This window comes from Heliconius melpomene, chromosome 3 (assembly GCF_056956725.1).
Source record: "Heliconius melpomene rosina isolate 202511_hmr_F chromosome 3, ASM5695672v1, whole genome shotgun sequence".
NCBI classification, from domain to species: Eukaryota; Metazoa; Arthropoda; class Insecta; order Lepidoptera; family Nymphalidae; genus Heliconius; species Heliconius melpomene.
The window spans coordinates 351,137-376,496 of record NC_140391.1 but is presented as its reverse complement, the minus strand read 5'-3'; the positions used below and the strand labels follow the sequence as shown (position 1 = coordinate 376,496).

The 25,360-nt window shown below is 33.5% G+C and overlaps 1 protein-coding gene across 3 annotated transcripts in view; it reads left to right on the top strand.

The window, feature by feature from the left end:
- The first annotated feature begins 658 nt into the window (after positions 1–658).
- LOC146539746 (uncharacterized) overlaps positions 659–25,360 on the top strand; it is a 313,384-nt gene continuing 288,682 nt past the window's right edge. For 2 of the 3 annotated variants that reach the window (XM_085207298.1, XM_085207294.1), the window contains exon 1: positions 660–1,157. In XM_085207298.1, coding sequence (XP_085063424.1) covers positions 917–1,157 — 241 coding nt within the window. In that variant the 5' untranslated portion in view covers positions 660–916. Of the gene's footprint in view, positions 1,158–25,360 lie in introns of all 3 variants that reach the window. The other variant, XM_085207301.1, reaches the window with a different exon arrangement.

The following is a 25,360-nucleotide window of genomic DNA, read 5'->3' as shown; positions in this document are numbered from 1 at the left end:
AAGAAAAATAAAAACAAGTATCAGATTTACTTCTATATAGTGTTAGTAGGTTAGTAACTATTTTACTTATAGTTTGATTATTTTGTTTGGCCCGTTATCTCTTTGCCCTTTTTTATCTAATGTTTTTAGAATGAACAATCTCTAACAATCTATAAAAAAATATGCAAATATACTTTTTTTTTTGGAAAATTTCCATGATTGATAATCCCCTTTGAACTCAATTCCTCAATTTCCTCCAATTGAGATATATTGTGCGATAAGAGGTGGAACCAATTGAACGCAATACCTAGGGTCCACGAAAAAAATAACAGAGTGCGTGTCGTCTAGATTTGCTATTTTTGTATTAAAAATATGCATAAAAATAAGGCGGAGAACAGATGAAAGAGTGTCATCATTCTTTATGCAGCCATAATCAGCTACACGAAAACCTCCTTAAACTCAATCAGTCCCAAGAAAAATGATCTGAATTTAAAAGTTAATTTTACAATTTTGCTGTAAAACTGAAAGTCATATAAATGTTTCCGTACAAACCCAAGGGCTGGAACACCGAAACCAGCTAAACAGTAAACATCCGTGACAATGTAACACGTCTATCAAAGTTCGGAAGGGTACTCGACGACTAATCGACACAACTAGAAGGGCGGTTAGCGTCAGACAGCCGACTTCCTTTCCCGAGGGACCGATGTACGCGCACAGTGGCTCTCTACAGTCTAGCAAGACCACACGGGCCAAAAATATATTAGCTTATATATAAATATAGTTGTTCCAAAATTTGATTACGATACGTTTACTGTAAAGTAATAATATTGAAGAAAAATTCAAAATTTGTCATAGTCCAAATTTGGAAAATTGCAGGTTTTCCAGAGTAGCTCCTTGATGGATTGGACAGTGAAATAGTGCAAACAGATCTTTGAAAATGGGCAACTCTAGTGAGAAGAAATCTTGTTTAAATAGTGTAGTGCAATGGTGTTTATGTGCGTTTACTTTGATAATCTGTGGCTACAGTTTAGTAAGACAGCAACGTTTGGAGCAACGCCTCAAGCGACTGGAAGAATGGCATCTGCAGGTAGAAGATACAGCCTTCACCTTTCATCAACCAAGAGAAGAAATTCTGAAACGAGACACCAGAGATGTCACAGAATGCATATGTCCACCAGGTAAGTCGTTTTATGCATATTATGGTGTTGTACGAATGGCTTGTAAAACAATACCAAAATTGATTAATTTAATATCCTACTTTTTATTACTTTAGTCAATAATGTGCGGTTCAATCATTTCCATCCAAGCTTCATTTTAATGGTCGTTTTCAGTTCCAAAGTACATGTATACAAACGAGCGCACTGAAATTCATTTCTGTAACGCCGAGTGCTCCTGGACTCAATGTGGCAATTAATAAAATTAATTTCGGTTTGGTGCCGGTCCCGCGGCCGGTCACATCAATGCCTCCCGACACATTGTGTAACTACCACCACTTTGCAATATCCGGCGATAAACTCAATTGGAACACCATCGAACACTCTCGCGTCCAACAACACACTCTGCCTCGTTCCGAATAAGGTCCACTTTGTCTTTCTCCGCGGAACTCTGATTTAAGCCGATACACGACGCGACGAGACAAATTGTAATGCTCTATTGTTGAAGCCATTACACCTAATGGTTCAATAAGGAGTATTGAAAACGTTCTTTCAGACCGTGACCAGGCCTACAAATCAAGCTAATTCAATTTAACGGAGAAGCTGGTGCTGCCGTGTGAAGGGACTGTTGACCCCAGACGGATATTAAAAATGACCCCTAAATTGGTTCACAGATTATCGACAGCATATTGCGTGTTTCCGTCGAACTTCCAATTGGAAGTTCTATAAGGCTGGAGTCACGTTGTTATCCCGATTAAGATTATTAACCGATATGTTGTTTTATATTAATTTATAATAAAACTTATTTAAATATAGATATATATTATAATTATTGCTGAAATTAACGAAAAAAAAAGGCGAAATCATTACTGACTTATACATTTTACACATCTGCACTAGATATATCCATAAGAAAGCACTTTATTATATTTATAGAATAAAAATCCCATATACAACTATAAAGCCCATTAATTCCAAAAATAATTTAAGCATATTTAGAAATGGACATGGAGCCTTATGTATCATCAAATACTGGGTTCGTTTAATAGATTTTTCTCAAGTGTCCTGGAATTGGGGCTGATGAATTTTTTTTTTAACAAAGGAAATGGAATTTTTGTATTCGCCAGATTGGGCGCTTTTACTAATTACTTTTCATTGTTCGGGATATATTGAAAGTTAATCGTTGAAAATTGATCCAGTGACTTCGTTTTTACAATTTTTTCTGCTCTAGTGCTAGTACTCTAGCAATGGCTTTAATATTTTCGATATCGATTATTTAAATGGTTTTTTTGTTGACTGTCTCACTCTCTCTCTATATATAAAGCAATGACAATTGAAGCAGTAAGTAATGATATATTAAGTGTTTTATATATTCAAAGAAATATATAGAATCTTGTCTTTATACCTTCCTTTTAAATATACAATCTAAGAAAAGAAACGAATAATTATATTTTTAGCTGGAGCTTAGTGATGATACATTCCGTTCCTTAGGTACCGCCCAATTTTCATGATATGACATTGTAGGTTGAGTGGCGGAAATCAACGCCGCCCTATATCTTTTTACCAGAACGAGATGATGAAAATAATTGAACGCTATATCCTGCATATAAGCAGAGGGAACCTGGGAGCCTATGGTTAAGACACTCCGTTCCTAATAAGATACTTCCGCTGCTCATTTTGCGCCGGATTTTGGAGGCACTGAATGCTAAATGGCAGAAATGAAAGCCGCGCTTTGCCTCGTGACCAAAGCGAGGAAATGAAAATGTTAACTATGCTATTTCCTAATATGGGAATCGAATCTACAACTTATCGTGTTTGCAGTCGCACGCTTGTGCCCCTTAACCACGAGGGCCTCGTAATATTAATACATGTACATAATATCTAATATTATAAAACTAATTTCTTCTGGGAACTACAAAACATAATAACAACAGTTGCCCAATTCTTACAAGTACCATATGGCTCTTGTGGGAGAGATACACGTAATTGTTTCATCTCGCCGAGTCTGTTATTACTTTACTTTGTGAGCAATTATTACTATAGCGGTGTGTGTGTTCTAAAAGTTTTGCCTTGGAAATCTTTGGTAGATGTTGATATTATTATTTATTTTATTAGCTTTACGCAGTTTCCCACAGGAGACAAGGCGCAAGGAACCTAAGACATTGTATTGACATAAGCCCACTGTCCGCTCAATTTTCGAGACATTACATGTTGAGTGATGGAACTGTAAGCCGCGCTTTGCCGCATTATTAGAGCGAGTAAATGAAAGTAACTCATTTCCATGAGTGGGAATCGAACCTACAAGCGTCGCGTTTTCCATCAAACCTTGTACCACGGCTTCAACAATATTTTAAAGATTTCGTTTACTACTAAGCTGCTTAAAAAGACAAAATAATATTAAAGAAAATTTTAACAAGATACTAACAAGACGTCGCGTCGTAGAGAACATTTGTATGACTTTTTCATAGAACAAGTACCTATTTCTCTTTATATTGCTTTAGTTCGCCAAGTAATTATTATTTGCTTTGTTTTGGATTTCCTTAGAGACGAGCATCTTTTCTTATCTTATTTAACCGACTTTTAATATAAATAGAACGGTGGGTTACAGTAGGTTCCCTCTGAATTCCCTACTATATGTGGGTTACAGCGTAAAACTATTTATTATATATTCCTAGAAGTTTTCACTTTTTTTAAAACAGTAATTGTTTCTTATTCTTAATTAACTTTTAAATTATACCTTGAATATGTTAAAACTTTCATTTATCACTATATTTTTTTGCACTTTCCACCCAATTTATTAGAGACATTGCGTATTGTGTTGCGGAATTCAACGCCACGCTTTATGTGCTAGAGCGGGAAAATGAAAATAATGTAAACATCATTTGATGATGATGTTTACATTATCTGATGATGGAGATACAAAGTAAGTTTGATGGTTAAAGAATCATTGCATTAACACATTGAGTGACACTTAAAAGCGTTGCTGTAACCAAAAACTAGATATGTAGAGAAAACCTGTGAAGACAAGAAAAGAAGAAGAATTTGCTAACGATCCTTTGTTCTAAAACATTGTATGAAATTTCATTAATTGAAACTAGAAGTGATTGTATTGTGATAAAAGATCAGATTCAAAATGAAATACTTTGCTTCTTCTTCTTATTTTTATAAATTGCGGGCCATCAGTTTTTGCTTCGGTAGCTCTGTTAACATTGAGAAAGTAGATAGAAATTTTCATATAGATTATATGAAAAACAGATGTAATTATTTAAGAACTAGCGATTCGCTCGCGGCTTCGCCCTCTTGTGCCACACAAAGATTTATTTAGTAATCTAATTTACTCTCATGTTCGAATAATATTATCCTTTTAAACATAATATCTATACAATAAAGACTAAACTTTCAGCCATTGAAATATAACAATTATATTGTAGCAATTTTATCGAACAAAATACTTTATATAGCGTTTTTTTTTCAGATGAATTACCTTCTTTCAGTAGTAGTCTTATATTAAACTAGCGGACGCGCGCAGCTTCGCTTGCCTATTTAAGGGTGAATTCTAATAACCCATGAAACATGTGTTCAATAAAATATTTTTAAGTCTAAATTTCAAATTTTATAAAAATCGGTGGCGATTTAAAGATTTATCCAAACAAACATTCAACCCCTTATTTGCACCCTTAGGGGGTGAATTCTAGAAATCCATTAACACATGTTCAATTAAATATTTTTAAGAGTCTAAATTTCAAATTTTATAATAATCGGTGGCGTTTTAAATATTTTTCCATACAAACTTTCAACCCCTTATTTGCACCCTTAGAGGGAGAATTCTAGAAATTGATGAAACACGTGTTCAATTAAATACTTTTAAAAATCTAAATTTCAAATTTTATGAAAATCGGTGCCGATTTAATTTTTTTTACATACAAACTTTCAACCCCTATTTCGCCCCTTTAGGGTAAAAATTTTTCAAAATCCCTTCTTAGTGGATGTCCAGATTACGAGAGTAAACTTTTGTCCAAGTATCTCGTTTCTACGCACAGCGGTTAAGGCTGTGCGTGCGTCTTACCTCAGTCAGTGAGGACAAGTCCTTTTATATATATAGATATAAATTTACTTGCAAAAATATATTTAAATAAATAATATTTTTAAATGAGGCTAGTTGTGGCGCAGGGGCACAAAGTGTGACAGTAAACGTTGTGGGTTAGATCCCCACTCGAGGAAATTAAATACCTATATAAATTTATATTTTCATTTCTTCACTCTGGTGTCGGCGTTGCTTGTCAAGTTCCGCCACTCAACACGCAAAGCCTCCAGAATTCGGCGGAAAGTGGTGAGCGAAGTGTCTTAACACTAGGCTCCCTCTACCTACCCTGCTATATGCGGGATACAGGGTTCACTCTGTAAATAAAGAAACCTGCTTTACTTCTAAATTTAACTCTTTAAAAATTTGAGGTTGGTAACATTCCTATATATTTTCAACATTTCAAACTAATATAATAAAGTTGGATTCGCCGACCAAGATAATCTCTGAGACGAGAGCTACGATACCGTGAAATACGTCCAAGGGTACGAGAAAACGTATTACTGGTAAAGAATAGGAAAAATAAAGCTATATTTATTGTTTCAAGATATAAAATAATTTAGTGGATGGGTCCCACATGAAACAGTAGCCAGAGCAAATAAAGTGCTTAACACTTTATTTACTGTTTACTTTCGCACTGGCGAGTTTTCGAAGAATTGCATATTGTGTGGTGGACTGGTGCATCTCAACGCCGCGCTGTCTCTTGTTGCCAGAGCAAGCAAATGGACTTTCATTTCCTTGCGTGGCTCTAGTGACATGTTGCCTCCCTACCATGCCACAATCGACTCGATATTAATTATATTGGTATCGTAATCTGCAAAATGTGTTGTCGGTTTTTTAATTTTGAAATTTTTGAGATAAGCATGTTTTATCACTTTTATTATAACACTTTTTAATACATACAGATTTAAATAAATTGACAAATATGCAAACAAAAAAATCTAATAAATGATTTTTAACGACAAAAGGATGGCGTTGAGTTGCGACGATCAGTAACCAAAATCCAAAATCTTGGTTATAGCGTGGAAGTAAATATATTTCTGAAGAAATATAGCATTTATCCTTGCAGTGGTTCTATACGAGTGTAGCCTTACAACAATAAGTCGCGGTTGACAAATGACCTGCAAAGAATATATATGAAAAGAATATAATATTATTGTAGGTACTTCTAGTTGAACGAAGATTTATTAATTTGTCTTGTTACGTAACCATAATATTTGCTTCTTTGATATTTTAAATAAAAAAACCAGTCAAGTGCGAATCGAATTTTCCCACCGAAGGCTCTGTACTAATTTCGGTACTTATAAAAGTTGACAAACTTAAATTTGCACTTGTTTTGAACGAAATGAACTGCAAATATAAATTTGCAATATTTTTTTTCTGTGAAATACCTACCTAATAATTAATACTTTTTTATTTAGAAAATAATAATAATAATAAGAAAATGTTTTTCATAAGTCGCAGTATGTAGAGGTAACCTTATAGTAATAATAACAATCTTCCCTTTCCGACCAATTTAGAGATCTTGCGTGTTGAGCGTCGGAACTCAACACCACGCTTTGTCATTAATATTTAAACATTACAGAGTATTTCAATAGTGTAACAATAATTCTCCCCATACTACTTTCAACTCGTACGTCTAAAACATAAAGCTATTATTTTTGTAAAGTGCATCGCAGGAAACCTATTTATCCTGTCTCCAGCGTTCACCCATAAAATACAAATAAATCTTGACAAATGTGATGTATTAGAATTTGCGATGGCGTTATTTATATCTAAGCTGTAATTGACTTGTATTCAGTGTGTGTGTGTGTGTGTGTGTGTGTGTGTGTGTGTGCGTATACAGGTAGGTGGAAAGTGTTCGAATTTTATTAAAAAATGTATACAGAGGCCGTCGCGGCGGCTGAGGGTTTGATTAAATGAAAGGAGAATGAAATGGGAACCTAGTGTCTTAGCACTCTCGTGTTGAACATGGAATAGTAATCCCAAGTTCCCTCTGCCAACTATATTTCTCTCAATATATAGGTGTAAGCTGGTAATATTCTCACAAAGTTATAGCCACTGCAGCAACACGCAACAAGAGTCGAACTCTCTTTACAATTTCCATACAGTTTGTTGAAACTCACCGCAGAGCGCTTCAGCTGGGGTGGCGTAGACTTTAGACAGGATTATATTTCTATAAAAATATAGTTACTATGGATATGGGTACAAATTCTACATGAAAAAACATTAATTGTTTTTTTAATTAAGGATTGTCTTTTATATAGCAGGGTAAAAAGAGAGAATCTTCAGTTAAGACATTCCGTTTTCTATTCTAAAACTTGTGGAAAACGAAGAATTTATGTAATTATTTGCCTACTTTTTTTATTAAAAGAATTCTTATCCCCGGATTGTACAATCAGCTTGCCAACAGTCAGGTTCTGCTCCATTCCACTATGATGGCCTCTTCATTATTTTTGTAAGCTTTCAATTTACTATTATTGTTAAAGTAACAAGAATAAAACGAATTATATTCAAGTAATAAATACACTATGTAATTTATAACTGTCTTACTTCAGCTTCAGTCTACTCCGACCTCTAAGAACAATTTTCTCTAGAGAACAAGTATGACTTCTAAATGCAAGTTGGAAAATAATATTTTATCTCATATTATTTATTATTTTAGAAAATATTTCAAAAGAATATTACTTTTATAATATATTTTTGATATGTTATAATTAAATTATGTTTGTTAATCAAAAATAGCTAGCTTACTTAGTCATTCTGTCAGATGATGATGATGTATTTGCAACGGGTGTAGGTTCGATTGCCACGCAGATGAATTAATTATTTTTATTTCCTGACTCTGGTAACTGGATAAAAATGCAGCGTTGAGTTCCGTCACTAAACAGGCAGTTTGGGCAGAAAGTGGGATACAAACTTTCTTAACACTCAAGTTCCCTGCCTTCCTTAAAAAAATATCCCAATCACACATCAAGTGAAAATTGAGTTTTCATAAGAAACACTTTAATAAACTTATTTATTTCAAGATTTATATCTGGGTACCCTCTGATTTATGTAAATGGCCGGTCGACGGTCGTTTAGTCCCCTGGGTAGGGTGTTGGGCTTAAAAAGTTTTCTAACTCCAAATAAGATGTCGATGAAATTTATTCATGTTTCTATTTATGTATATGTAATCTTATATTCGTGTTTTTGTGTGTCTGTTTCTCTGTTTTGGTTATTTCTTAGTTATTCTATGCAGAATTATTATTATATTTTTTATACAAGGTAATTAATAAATATTATGCAGTGGCATATTTATTCATTATTTATTAAACGCGGTGGTTGTAGGTTCGATTTCCATTCGGAAAGTTAGAGCACTGGCTCTGCAACTCAACACGTAATATTAAGAAATTGGGCGGATTGTAGAGTACTGGTATGTGCGGGATATAATGTATAGCTTAAAGATAGATGTATAATATAGAAAGTTTGATCAAAATCCTACACATATTGGTGATAATTTATAAAGAGGGAACCTAGTGTTAAGACACTCCTTTCCCCACTTTCTTCACTTTATGAGATAAATTGTGTCTAAAAATTCTATTAAAAAAGTAACCTTCACTATAATACCGTTTAAAAGTCACGTCGATGTGCAAGAAAATGGAATCTTTTCAGATTTGTATCGGCACCAATAAAAGGAACTTGAGAGAGGTCCTTGTAAGTAGCAATTTCCTTGGCATTTGGCGTGCACAAAAATATATGCAAACTTCCATAAAGGAAAATTGTATTTATACTTGAGTATATAAGGGTTAAATTGCTTTGTAGATTGTTTGTTTTTAATCTTAAATGGAAATATTGGAATGCCATATAAAGAATTACAGCCCTTATATGTAGGACTTTTTTTATCGAATATTTTTTCTTAATTCACATTTGTTATAGTTAGTTAAAAATGATGTTGTTGCCGACGTTGTAGCTAATTAATTTTAATTCTATAAGTATAAAAATGCTTTACAAGAGAATAGCTTTTACAATATATCAAGGATACTTCTAGGATTTTTTTATAATTTATCTTAAATATCGTTGTCCCCGTTTATTCAGAGAAAATATGGTGGAAGCTAATTACGTCTCGAACTGGTGGAATAAATTCTCGCTTGTCTATGGTTCTGTTTTTTTAGAGCAGATTTAGAGCAGAGCGAGTGGTTAAGAAAATGTAACCTAAGCAACAGATATGAGACCCGGACCGGAAACCGACGATTGTAGGTTCGATATAATTATTTTTATTTGCATGTCACGATGTCACGAACTCGGGCAAAAGGCAGACGGAAAGTTGTGACATTAAGTTCTGAATATGCTGTAAGAAGCTTAGAGCTGAAAAATATAATATTTTCTCAACTATCAGTTTTGAGGTTTATGAAACAAGAGTAAACGGTGGGAGACGTAGAAGGAAGCCTCGGTTAAACTTTTGAGAAGGTACAAGTGTACGGTCAAGTAAAAAGACTGAGGTCCCACTAGAGTGCCTGTATGAGGAGGTTGACGACAGTGAACTTGGTGACAGAGGTGTGCAGATATCCTAGCGTTTGGCGCTTCTGTCTCTCTAGTTACCCCGCTAGCGATAAAACAAAAAGCGCTGTAAAAGAAAGTAAGAAAAAAACAAGCAAAAGAATAAAAATAAATAAATTTTATAAGTCGCAATTCAATTTGTGTTTCTTTTTCTGTTAATCATTTGCCAACTGTTGTTACATTTTCATTAGAAACTGTTTTTGTTTACGTAAATGTAAATTGATAAAAAAAAAATTTAGCACTATCGCATTCAATTTTACTAATTTAGTAATAAACGCTATGGTTTTATGAATTATTTTCTTTTCTTCTGGTAGACAAGACAAGGTGCGGCGTTGAGTTCCACACTCAACACGCAATGTGGAGCTGAATAATTTATTTGATTGAACTTGAATAATATTTTTGTGTTTGATAGTCAATTTATAGATAAAGGCTGTATTATAGGCTATCAGTGACGTCTCGGGCTCATTGAATGTGTTACGTGTGGTTGTAACAGTAATTTTCATTTGACCAGGCGAGCGGAGCCGTAGGTAGGAGCTAGTAAACTATAAGACACCCTCTCTCTCTCTCTCTCTCTTTCTCTCTGTAAACACTGACTTCCCCTACTGCATTTAGCTTAACACATTACATCTTTGTCTATGCAAAATGTAAACTTGCAGAAAGCAATCCAATTTAATACTAAATCCCTGGAGATGGACCAGTTTTAAATTGAATTTTATGGAAAATGTATTTTGTACTTTATTTTTCAATACTTTAAGGTTCATTTTATGTTTTTCTAGGGGAATTATGCACAGTGATTCTACGGTTTGTTGTGCATTTCAAGCATATCTATATATATAAAAGGACTTGTCCTCACTGACTGAGGTAAGACGCACGCACAGCCGTAACCACTGATGGTAGAAACGTGAAATTTGGACAAAAGCTTACTTTTGTAATCTGGACATCCACTAAGAAGGGATTTTGAAAAATTTTAACCCTAAAGGGGTAAAATAGGGGTTCAAAGTTTGTATGGAAAAAAATTTAAATCGGCACCGATTTTTATAAAATTTGAAATTTAGATTTTTAAAAGTATTTAATTGAACACGTGTTTCATCATTTTCTAGAATTCTCCCCCTAAGGGTGCAAATAAGGGGTTGAAAGTTTGTATAGGTTTTTTTTAAATCGTCACCAATTTTTATAAAATTTGAAATTCAGACTCTTAAACGTATATAATTAAACATGTTTCATGGTTTTCTAGAATTCACCCCCTAAGGGTCCAAATAAGGGGTTGAAAGTTAGTATGGGAAAATTCTTAAATCGCCACCGATTTTTATAAAATTTGATATTTAGACTCTTAAAAATATTTAATTGAACATATGTTTCATGGTTATCTAGAATTCACCCCCTAAGGGTGCAAATAACCGGTTGAAAGTTTGCATGGAAAAATCTTTAAATCGCCACCGATTTTTATAAAATTTGAAATTTAGACTCTAAAAAATATTTCATTGAACACAAGTTTCATGGGTTATTGGAATTTACCCTTAAATACGCAAGCGAAGCTGCGCGCGTCCGCTAGTTTAGGATAAATGTTATGATACAGTAAAATTTGTTTAAATAGACAGAGAGATGTATATAGTACCTTAGTTTATTTCACACTAAAAATAGAAAAATATTTTTTTTATAGAAAATAGATGGATGGATGAAATTTTAAACGTGACTGGACTCAAACCCGTACTTCTTGGAAGCAGTCCAAGCGCTCGGTACCAATTAAGCCATTCTTTCTTATTAAGCTACGCCGAGCTTCTTATACGTTTGTTATAACACACGGATTATTATTTATTATTTATAGATTATTGTTGAAAGTATACTTGATATTCTTTCTTTTCACGATTAGAGCATTAAATATTGTATTGGCAATCCTCGCATTTAGCTGAAGTTAAACGAGATATTTAACAATGGCAATTTAAAATGTCTCAAATAACTTCACTATCATCTAATTGTAAACGCGACCGTTATGGGTTTAATCCCCACTCGGAGGAATACAATATTTTTATTACATTAATCTGGTAACAAAACTATTGTTATGTTTCGCCTCTGAATGTGGGAGGAGAACAGAGTGTCCTGACATTAGGCTCCCTCTGCCTATTCTGCTGTATGCGGGATACAAGTCGAAGAGAAATACTATGAATGTAAAGTGTTAAAAACGTAAAATATAAGCTACGTGGCGACAAATGCGTCGAGGTGATTCATTTGAGAACTTTAATTAAAGAAATTATAATTTTATGAATATGAAACGTTCCTTAAATTATATTCTTACGTGCTCGAAGATATTTAATTAAGTCTTAGTTATGATAGATAGAACATATTCTAAATGACCTAACTTGATAAATGAACTTTTAGTTGGTAAATAGGTGCGTTTGTTTTTCTTCTCATTTCCTACCAACCCAGAACCACTATTGCTGTTCCATTGCGCCACGACGTCGATCTTCAAATCTTCTATCTCATCAGTTATATCTCCAAAACTGTCATTGTGTCCGTCGCGTATTGAAGTGTTCCGTAACAAGCGTTTAATTCAATCCCATTGAATTGCAAATTACTAAAGTGCTGTAAGTAATTTAGAGGAAAGTACTTTAGGAACGGAAAAGGAAAAATATAAATTGTTCGAGGCCATCGTGGCCTGCTGTTTTTTTTCACTAATGGTTCTGGGTTCGATTTCCATATGAGAGAATATTTTTGTTTATATATCTGTCATTGTTACACGGACACAACTACTGTTAAAACTCTTCGTTCTACACTTTCTGAATTTTTGAGATATTGTTTATTTATTTGTGGAACTCAACGCTCTTTATCTTATTACCAGAAGGGGACAATGAAATAAAATTTTCCCTCAGTGGGAACCGAACTCACAACCGTCGCATTTATAGTTAGACTGTGACGCTGCACCACGACAAGCTTATAATATGTACAACTTCTTTTTAATTATATATGTAAGTATATATGTATAAGCACTTTTTAAAATATTTCTAATCCTCTTAATTACTTTCTCTGCGTATATGAACTAATTTAACTTAACTTATGTTAGCTTTACATTGTATTCCTAGCGGGGTAGCAATTACAAGTGAATCAAATTATTTTTTTATATTTATTACATGGTTACAAATTGATCTAATAATTAAAATATCGTATCAAAAACCTCAAAAACATCATTATTATTCTATTACGTCTATCACAATCTTATTTTCCAAACAAATGCGTAAGGTTTCCCCACACGAGGCGAGAAAAATATCGGTCATTCCATAACGCGTTATCAATATTTATATATAGAGAGAGGGTGGAATAAAGAATAATTTATCACTACGCCTTGGGGCTGAGCAAATACTCATACAATGCTCTATGGGACGCAATGAAGCAAGCTGTGTATTTACACGAACCCATAGTTTCATGGGCAAGTGGTTTTAACACAGGATTTATTGAGGAAATCTGCTATGGGGTGTATTTTTCTTAAAAGGCGTTATATTTTAGTTTCTTTGTTTTTTATGTATTTATCGGTTGTCCCAGTTGGGTGGTGCAGGTGCACAAACGTGTGACTGTAAGCGTTACAGATTGTGAATCCGATTCCCACTCCAGAAAATTAAATTAAGGTTGCCTCTATCCTGCTACAAAAAGTAGAAAAACTTCGCAAACTTCAGTGAAAAGACAAAAAAAAGATCTAATCTCAACACTTAAGTACGAAAATATAAAATTACTTCAGCATTCTCTACATCAATCATATTTTGATGAAATTTCATTATTAATATTTAGAACGGAGATTGGAAGTGTACCGCTGTAAGGGCGGTAAGGTCTGCTCGAAGTAAATCTAATAAAGACTGATCCGAGGACTTGTTTGTGTCTAACATACTAAATTGGATTTATCAAAATGTCTTGAAAATATCAGTTAGTCGGTGTCATAGAGTTAGTCTAAACATAATTTAAAAAATGCCTGTTATTGTGATAAAATGCTGTCATAATAATAGTTACAAGAAATGTTTTAAATATGAATTTAAACTTATTTCAATCAGCTTCACGTTGTATCCCGCACACAGCAGGGCAGGCAGAGGGAACCCAGTGTTGAGACACTACGTTCCCCACTTTTAAAATTTACGTAAAATATGCATATAGTAATTTTTTTTTGAGTTTCTTAGAGAAATGGCAAAAAATTGAACCCTTAAATTATTGTATTTCGTCATGTCTGTATGTTACTTAATTCGGAGATGATAGGTAATGTGTGTTTAAAATTTGGAAGATACGTGTATTTAATGAGCCGCTACAAGTCGATATAGTATGATTTTGAAAAATAAAGTTATTAATACGATTTACTGAGAGATTTCATATTTTATGAAATTTAGTTTAATACGAAAAAAGAAATTATCTACGAACCCTATATTCTATATAACATTATGTTAATCATTTTAATGTAACCCACTGTACTGTCTGAGGGGACCGATACCTTAAGCATTTAAAATGCGTTATTTATTAAATAGGTAGCTTAGCTATTTCCATTTGGCCATGGAGACGAAGCCACATGTAAAAACTATGTTGTATAAAAGCTTCAAATAAAAAATGTCAACAAATGTCACTAGTGAAAATTTAAAACAAAATACAAAAATGTCGGCGTATATGAAATGGAAATATATAAAAGCCTCCACACACTCTCACATCTCATTCACGTCATTCCCACTACATTTCATTTCCTACCGCCACCGAACTGAGTTGAAAATGTCGATTTCGATTTTTTTTTTTTCTTCTTGTTCTGTAAGAAATATGATTTCAAATTGTAACTTAAATAATAAGTTATAATAATTATTTAAGAATTGTTGGTAAATCGCGTGTTAAATATACTAATGTCGCGCTTTCTGTGCTATACGGGAAAAAGCTTGAAAATCTTTCACACTTAGAATGAAAAAAATACGAAATGTCTATATAAGTACCATACTTAGTCGGCTTTGACCCCATGTTTCTTAATTAGGTAATTAAAACTTATAATGCTATTTTAATTAGCTACTATGTCTAAAATACACGCGATGCTTAATCCTATCACTAAGTCCGCAATAACTGGAATTCGGACAGAAAGTGGAGAACAGAGTGTCTGAACACCTGGTTTCTCCCCTTACCTGTATGCGTAAATAATGATCATATTATGCAAAATAATGATATAATATATAGTAACCCAAGCTGGATCAAAACATTTTAAGTAAATTTCGGATAAAATCTGCAACAGTATTTTCCTCAGCAATTTAACCTCACGTCCTTTATGAGGCTGCTTTATTGGACGATGGATCCCGGAACACGTAACGATAAAAAACACGTGTGTAGTCGTGGCCGTCGAACTATTTATAGCGATGTTTAAAATTAATATTGTATAAGTTAGTTTTTATTTTCTTATTTATATTGTTTAATGTAGTACGCAAAGCAAAAGGTTGTGAGATCGATTCCCGAACGAAAAAATGAAATATTTAATATTTTTATTTTCTCGCTGTGGTAACGAAGCAAAGTTCGACAGAAAGTGCCAAAATGCCTTCAGAATTTGGCAGAGAGTGAGGAAATTGAGCGTTTTTTGGGTTCGGAGTATCTTAGTACTGGGTTCCCAGGTCCCCTCTGACTGTCTTGCTGCTAGACATCTAGACGGATAACAAACTTACGAAACGTATTTTTCTACACCAAATGTTACAAGCGCTAAAGAATACGTGGCGTGTACTCGTATCTCGATATGATGATATGGTCCTAGTAGAACACCACCTACTGTTGCATTTATATGAATACTCCTACTACTATACTAATCCACAGCACACTCAAATCTCTGTTCCACAAAAACGACACCCCCTTATGTATGTAATATATCCTTTTATCGCTTATTTCACCCCCACGTTATAAGGGTTCTTCGTACATTTTTCGCTAAGCAAAGATTGGATGGATGCTATTTTTCATAGAATTTTGCATACGTTTTAGTTTCGAGGAGGTCTCATCATATTCGTGCTTTTAACGACGTTTACTCGATGCTCTGCAATATGCTACGTCATCTAAATTACAATATATACATAAATCAGCTTGGTTATATTTTTTATATAAATATATGGTTAAAAAATATAATATATAATTATTTACAGAATTAGATTTGTTTCCCGAATCAAAAGAAGAGTAATATTTTTCAGGTGTATGTATGTTTTTGACACATGAGTTGTTGAATTCGTCAGATTTAAACTGTCCCCAGCAAGGGTGAGGGAAGTTAACTTTAATCTTTAAGAAAAAAAAACTATATTTAAATAAAAACGGACCGTCTAGAAACGACTTTTAGTTTCCGATAAATTGATAGAAAAATACATATAATTGAGAAATTAGGCACACGTGCTTAGAAACCTAAAAATAGTATCATTCTCAAATATTACTTACCTGATTCCAATAATATCTACACATATAGGTTATGTAAGGGGAACATAAATTTATAACTTAATTTATTTTTCTCGGAGTTGGTTAAACTAACGTATATAAAATGATATATCTTAAATACATATAAAACTTACACACAGTGGATATTACATAGTAGTAAAGAAATAACAAAATGAAATTCGACTCTCACTTGTACAACCTCGAGTGTAATAAAAGGGACTTCGATATTTTTACTATCCCGCTCCAGTGTCATGTCATTTGACAGCGTTCCGCCCAAACCGTGTCGGATTGAACCCGCGACCCCTCGCGGGTGGGCTGGAGCGTTTTATTATTTAACATATACGAAAGCTAAAGTTTAAATTGTTAAAATATTTACTCAAATATTTTAGTAAAGTCATCGTAGCGCAGTGGTGTAGAATCCTGCTGTTATATACGAGTAAAATGTAACATTTTCATTTCTCCACCTTGATAACGTAGAAGACAAAGTACGGAGTTGAGTTCCGCCACTCAAAGTCTCTTACACGCAGTCTCGGAAACTGGACGATGCGTGAGGAATGGATGCGGACGAAGCCGCGTGTAAAAGCTAGTCACTTCATAAAATATACACTTATTTAAATATTCTAAATGCAAATAATATTGTATTGTATATATGTTTAAGAAATAAGCAGGACTTCTCGTATACAGTGTAATGCTGCGAATCTTGGAAAGCTACCAACTTCCCAGTTCTGCAAAGGAAATTGTATTGAGCTTAAATTTTTACTATAATTCTTGTAAATTTTTGAAAATTTTTAAATATCAGTGACACAATAGGTTTGTTTAAATGAACTCTTCCGATCATGAATTGGAATCTCATTCGAGCATAATATGTTACAGACTCAATGGTTAGACGAAGTCTGGCATTGAGTTCCGCCACTAAACACGTCTGCATTTCCACTGCTTTTTTCTTCTGCGTCGCATGCAGAAGAAAAAAGGAGAGCGGACTATTTTAATACTTGTTCACTTTGCCTATTCTGCTATAAGCGGAATAAAGCATGAAGCTAAACTAGAGAAAATATAAACCCTCATTTATGTAATTATATCGTTTTAATGAATTCAAGTATTTTTACTTTGACGTTCTGATAAAAGACAAATTGCGGATCTTGTCTCGAAAATTGGTCGGTAAATAGGGAACAGAGAGTTTCGACACCAGGTTCCCTCCGTCCCTGATATATGTGGGATACAAGTTTACACTAAATCAGATAAACGACCCGCGACGCCGTTCTCATTTCGTCTAATGGCACTGATCCAAGGCGACAGTCGAAAGCTGCGCGCTATTTCACACCTTTTTTGTTTCACAATACTCGCTTTAGCTTCTTGAAAAGCTTACTTGATTTATAAAAATATATTTTTATCATAATATAAACCTTGTTTTTGTAAATTGGGAAGTAGATATATATTTTAAGACCGTAGACGCAATTATAGAAATTTCGATTTTACATGGAAAATTTTTATATTTGTTACAAGTGGTTGCCCGCTACCGTTTTATTTACGTGGACTGTAAAATGCAAAATAAATTCGATTTTCCCGTTTCCCTAAGAAATTATTTGCTTAATGCCGCCGAATGGTTTAGGTATTATTTGTTGAGTGGCACTACTATTTGAAAGGTTATATTTAATGACGTTTTTTGTTTTTCATGTCACCAGCTATAACGGCAGTTCATGTAGCTATCATTAACTCGTTAATCTACATTATAAATTTTCTACCAATGTCTAAATATTTCACGGTAAGTAACAAACTAACAACACACGAGGAACCTAAAGACACGCGCTAGTAGTATTTTGTGTGTATGAATTGTGGTATATGGAATCTCCTAAATATTACAATCGCGGAGAGATTACGTGCCACGCCGCTGTTATTGTAGGAGACAAATCGCTGCTACAGATGTCGTTGCTCTGTTTTTACACTTCCGTTGAATGTTTGTGTTTAGATACTTATGACTTTTTTATTTATATGTATTTTTGTAAAGTAAATTAAATGACTATTTTGGGGTTCGATTACCATTCGGAGGGATGATTTTTTTTGTCCTCGTCATGATAAGAAAATAAATAAAAATGTAGAAAACATGACACGCGTCCATGTTCAGTGGCGTTAATCAGTGCCGTGCTTTGTCCACCAGAAAGGAGAAATATTCACCGCACGGAATTAAACCTATGACCGTCGCATTTATGTCATAAGTTGATCGGTAGCGCCATGTCAGCCTCAATATTTTCGCCTTAAGGGAAAGCGAGATGTGAATACAATGACAGTAGCTAGAAGACCACAATAACGAAAAAACTTCCCCCAGACGTATCTATATATGTGTGTATGTATGTATGTATGTATGTATGTATGAAACTCGCTAACTTGCCGATGCGACGTCAGCTGCACTTTACGTTCACGTAGCTATCATTTCTCTCTTATGAATATTGGATCGAACCAAATATACTTAACGTATAAATATAACTTACTTGGCCAGTCGGGGCACCGAGGCAAACGCCACATGTAGTGGGTTGGATTCCCACTCGAGGAAATTAAATATTTTCTTTTCCTCGCTATGGCAACGTGGCGTTGAGCACCGCCAATAAAGAAGCAATAGAGAAGCCACTCGCAATAAATCATCGGCATTGTTGACTTCTTAACGCAACATTAACTTTTAGTGTTTTGTACATTTTGACATCTGTTTCGAGATGTTATAAATATTATTTTGTAGATATTTATTGTTATCTTTCAAGCATCTACGAGAATAATCAGTCGTCTTGATATACTGGGACAGAGTGGGACTTCAAACGTAAAGGTTATGGGTTCGATTCCACTCGAAGGGATAGTTATATTTACCATGGTTCTTAATTTTATGCTACTTTCGATCTTTTTTACTTTGTAACGGAATTATACAATTATTTTTTATACGAGAATAATATATTACTCATTTGGAGTAATAATGAATCAATTGCAGTATTGTTTAGAATATTTTTTTCATAATTAAAGTTACTTATCTACTAAACGTAAGAAATAATAATAAGAAAACAATTACGCAAACAAAAGACAAACTAAAACAACATTTAATATTCGGAGAAGTTGTATGAAGAAAAACCCATCAAAGTGCCATCAGGGAAAGCGACACGTGTTTGTGGGGAAGAAACTATAATAGGCTGGCGTGAAGTTTAGTTCGTTTTTTGTGCTAAAAGTTTTTATTTTGTTACGAACCAATTATTTTTTTTTGTTGGAAATAAATGAAATATATATTTTAATAGATAAGTGTTTACGGAAAAATAAATAATGGAATAATTTTGAAGCCGTCGCGTATCGCAGGTACAAAGGGTCAGACTGTAAACGTAATGGCTGTCGATTCAAACCCCACTCGGGGAAATCAATTCATTTTTCTCACTCTGCTCTCACGAACCGAAGCACAGCGAGTTCTGCTATACAATATCTTAAAAATTGAGCGATATATGTATGTATGTAATATTAAGTAATTTTATATTTTTGTTATTTAATTATTATTTTTTTCTATAGTGTAAATTAATCATTGTTATTATTGATGATGAATGATGTGTTCTCCTATAATCAGTTGTACATAATAGTATTAGTATATCCTATGAATGTATGTAATGTAAACCAATATGTACGACAGTTGGAGATCCGTATAAATAAATAAATAAATAAATAAGCAATGAAATGAATGCATTAACATACACAAAAGAGTGAAGCGAGAAGCGTGCAAAAAATTATAATTATCAAACATGTTCCTTATATAAATAACTCAATATAATTATTGTGAGTCTTTTTTTGGTTCTCTAGATCGAGGGAATGAAAATATTAAATATTTCATTCCCTCGAGTGGGAATCAAACCCAGAACCTGTCGAATTTACAAATGCATGCTCGTGCCCTTGCGCCAATCTAATAGTATATAAAAAATAACTTTCACATCAGGGTAGGCGTTGAGACACTTTGCTCTCCACTTATTGCCGACTGTTGAATTTGAGGCATTCCGTATGCAGCGGTGCCGTGTCAGAGTATGGAAATAATAATAATTAGTTCCTCAGAGTAGAGATGGAACCGACAACCATGGCATTTATAATCAAACACTAACTACTGAAACATTATCTACTCGTAATCTTGGAAATAGTCTAAGAGATGCTGAAATCTCGATACATTTAAAGTTCAAAGTTCACGCAATGGCTCCAGAAGAGTGGGGAACAAAAATGGACGCATTGTCTACCCTGCTACAACAAAAAAAATTCCAAAGTGTGAAATAACACTTTAGAAATGTTAAAAACGATGAACACTTGATTTTATAAATAGAAAGCTTAGAATTTTTCTATAAAATGCAAGGAATTACGTATTGTCGTAAACAATATACCACGAACCTACGGCTTAGAAGACAAAGGCGCATAAATCGTAAATTTCTACGACTGCAGCAATAGTTATGCTGTCCTCCGCAGTACCATCGTTGCAGACGTCACAGACCTTTTTTCTACTTAGTCTATGTTTATGTTAATATATTTTACTATTTGAAGTTATTTTTTGTTTCTTATTTGCATAACAAAAGTTTGAAATTTGAACCACTAGTCTCCTTTCTCTCTATTCTCTACTTTTTGTCTATGTAAAGATTTATTGCACTACATCTTTAAAAATAAATATAAATATTGAAATATTTAAGTAAAAAGGTGTAGATGTGAATCTCAGATTTAACCTAAATAAGACTTTCCTTGTATTTTATATGATTTTAGAATTAGCATAAATATGTATTTCAAAATGACAACCGGTGTCAGCTTACAATATTCCCTTTCACAAATCATCATTACGCTGCAAGTGCTACTCTCTTATAATTATAATATAAAACCCTACTGGTTATAGGTTCAGTTTCGTTAAGGGATTTTTTTTTTCTACACTTCATGCTTTACTTTTTTTTAACTTCTCACCTCATTCCACACATAGCAGGATAGGTAGGGAGAATTTAATGTTAAGACATTCCGTTTCCATTAAAATACTTTCGTTTCCCATTTTTTGCCGAATCTCTACCAGAGGAAATTTAATGAACGACGCTTTACATCGAAGTAGGCAAAAGCCTAGAGTCAACACTTCGTTTTCCTTTTGCCGCTAGAATACGTCTTGTATTCTACATGCATTTTGATTGGCGGTGCTTAACGCCGCGCTGTCGTACTAGACCGGGTAAATATAAAATAAATAAAAAAATAAAAAAACATATTCTTCGATTGAATATCAGATCTATAGACATTATAATTAAAGTTGGAAATTAAATATCATTATATTTTTTCATTATAATAAGGCAAAGCGCTGAATTGAGTTACGCCACTTAACACACACACAACTTATCTACAATTATAAAGAAAGAAAAAATAGAGTTTCCTTATTATTATTTTCAATTGAGTTCTAAGCCATCACTTTTTGTTATAGTATGAACATTACATTTATAATAACATTATTTAAACGAAATTTAATACAAAATGTTTAAATGAAATTTATATTAATGGAGGTACCCATTCAATTATATGTTTACGTATCAAATACAATAATCGAGTTAACCATAGAATATAACTTTGATTATTTGACTGAATCTCTATTTAATAATATGTAGAGTAGAGAGAAGTTTCTATTCCTATATTCCCTCTGCTTTCCCTTTTGTAAGACAGCTATAGTTTTAGTTTAGAAGGAATACTGTTTTTGTTTAATAATGCATAAAAATATAAAATAACTATTATTACACACTACCAATTATTTATGTATGGCAATATTCACTTTTGTATAAAGTAACATAAGCGTTGCTATAGTAACGCGTTTTTTACGCGTCGATTCGTTCTCTAGTTACATTAAGAGCGTTAAGTTGAAAATTATTTTTGTACCTCTTATTGTCTGTTAGAGACAGGTAAGTCAGCGCTATATACTCGTGGCGCAGTGGGAAAGCGCTTCACTGTAAACGCATGTGTTGTAGGTTCGATCTCCACTAGGTGGGATGATTTTTAAAATTTTGCAATAAAGTGCAAGGTTAAGTTCCGCAATATCTAGAATTTCAACCGAAACGGAAAACGAACGAGCGGATTCGAATGGCGTGTCTTGACACTAGTTTTCCTAATCTAATACAGTGCGACACCTTTCATAAACCTCTTTATTTTTGTATTTATATTAATTTTTGTATTTATATTAGATAAACAACAAACTCTAAATAAGCGCCTCTTATACATGACGGTGAGGTACGTGTAAGTGTTTTACTGCTATATACCAGAATCTTGCCTGTTACTCTGAGAGACACAAAGTCAACTCAAGTGAACATCTGCAGTATTTTATTCTATGACACAGATGTTATCTTGTAACAAGTTAGCGTTAGACATTTTATAGTCTTTGCCTCTAAAATGTAATGGTGTAATAATCATTATGAGAAACGGCTCTGTTACTTTATATTCAATATGTTTTGTATTTAATTGTTGCTATATTCTTAGGATTCGTAGAAGTTATAGGTTCCATTTACAACACGACGACGGTTTCAAGATACTTTTATATATTTTTAGCAAAATGAATTTTGTGATAAAAATATATATAGGTTGAATATGCTAACTACAAAAGTATACTTAAGTTTTGTTAAGGCTCACACTGTACTCCGCAACGCAAAAGTAGGGTAGGCCGAGCGAACCTGGGAATCTAGTATTAAGATACTGACCCCATTAAAACTCTTCCGCTAGTAGAATTAGAATTAGAAATAGTGGCAAGACTGAACTCACAACCGTCGCGTCTAGTCACACGCATGTGCTCCTGCGCCGCGGCGACCTCCGCTTAAGTAATATTTGCTATTTTTATAACAGCCTTATAAACAAGTACTTTATGAGAAGAAAGATTCAATTGACTTCTTGGGAGGTCGGCTAGGTAATCATAAGGGACAGTACTGCTATATGTTCTTTATTTTTATAACTTACGTATAATTTTGCATAGACCATGGTCAGATAATGTTGTGTGGCATTTGATTACATAGTATGAACAAGTCGCTTACCGCCGGTGTTGTCGATGTAACATGTTTATTATGGTTTTAACTAAAAGATAGTGATTCAGAAGGAACGTGTTTGTATATTTATAAAATAAAAACATTTAATAAATACAAATGAGTATTATGTTAGCGTATAGTGGCGAAGGCGAAATTGATTTTAAAAATATTTTTACACTTTCTTTACGTTATATAGGGTAGGGCATAGTGAATTGGGGGCTGCTATGACTTCGTATGGAATAAATTAAATACACTAATATATATTCTGAATATATCATGTAGTGAGAATCTAGGGTTCAGATATATTGCAGTTCTTCGTTTTTGACGTTTCGAGCGTGTCAGTTGAGCACAACTCACTTCACCAATATCACGTTTTTCAGAAATAAAACAAATGTTTTACACGATAGAAAAGTCAACGGCACACTGACCGTTACGAGAAATAAGAATAGTTTAAGTATTCTCTCAACTGAGGAAGGAATCTTTATTTTTTTAGCTTCACGCTGTGTCCCATATACCTATAGCGAAACCCTCTATTTAAAAGGGAACCTAGCAGACTAGTGTTAAGTCACTCCATTCTCCTTGTCACAAATACTCTATGTATATAAGTAGACACTGTAATGTAGCCCGAGCCTTAATGAGTTGACAGTTTCACTGTATTTGTTTGGGATAATTGAGTGACGTTACGCTATCGTGTTTATTTTGAGGGTCCCCGTCGCTTCGTCACGAAGCGATATGTAATGGTATAAGCTAATAATGGATAGATGAAAATATTACGAAATTCGTATATTAAACGCATAACAATATTGAAAAGTTGGAAGAAGCGTATAAGAAGCTAAGAATCTTCCTCTGCTTACCCAACTATGTGCTAAGTTTAATTTAAATGTTTTTTTTTTTATATAATTAAATTATATTATTCCTTTAAAGAATTAATCAACTATGTACAAAAATAAATACATCTTTTCATTTCCATTTTTTCTTTTCAAGATGAAGAAATTAATCTAGTGCTAAATTACTGAAACAAAATAAAGAAATGACATACCAATTACAATTTAAGCTGACAACTACCCCATGTATATTTAGACAGACGACTCTCAGACATCAACACCGAGCACGTATCGAACCCATATCTATCGCGTTGACACTCAAACACTGTCCCAATGTACATACATGTCTTGACATATATTATTAATATCCATATGTATTTATGTATCATGTTCTGGTCACCTCTCTTATCATACTCGTAGTATCGTTCAAGTTCATTTGCATTTTTAATTGAATAAAGCTATAAGTTGCGTGGACGCGATTAATGCTATTAAGAATTTAAACTCGATTGTAGTTTTGCCTATTTTTTCGTATACTTTACGAAAATACTACATTACTTTAAATAAGTCAGTCTGAAAGAGTAGGAAATAGAAAGATTTTATACAGAATTAAATAGTTTCTCATCTCATCGTTTTCCTCATAAATTGTTTCCTCAAAGCATATATTTTATGCTAACACATTAATTGTGTATTCGATCACTGTACTGGAGGCATGGGGCTCTAGATTTCGAAATTTAATACGCAATGTTATTAGTAACATGAATGGATGTTGAAGTGTATTAACACTAGATTCTCTTTGTCTAGCCAGCTGGCATACAAAGTCAACATGTGAAAAAAAAAACATATTATACAATTTCTCAATGACACCTAAAGGCAACATATATGATCTATAACCGTACAAACACGTAGACGTACGTAGACTATTTAAATGTTAGAATTTTTCATTTAAAAGTTTGCATATAATTTTTTTATAATTTATCTCATCCCACACCGACTTTCTGCCTAAGAAAAGTGTAGAACGGAGTGTTAAGACACTCCGTTCTACACTTTTCTTAGGCTTACACCCTACGCGATGATATTTGAATCCGCACCTACCGTGTATAGGACATACCTATTTATGGTAAATAGGTGATTATAGAAAACTACTGAAGCATTAATTAAGTACGTACATGTTATTCGTTTTGTTAAGTCGATAGTATCTTAATGGCTACTGGATTCTCGCTTTGACTCCAATTAAGTGAATGAACTTGTATGTATTTTGTACATATATATTGAAATTCCGTATACATTATAATATTTAAGTCAGAGAGCAAACGCGACGGTTTCGGATTCAATTTCCATTTATAGAATTAGTTATATTTAATTTCCCCCTCT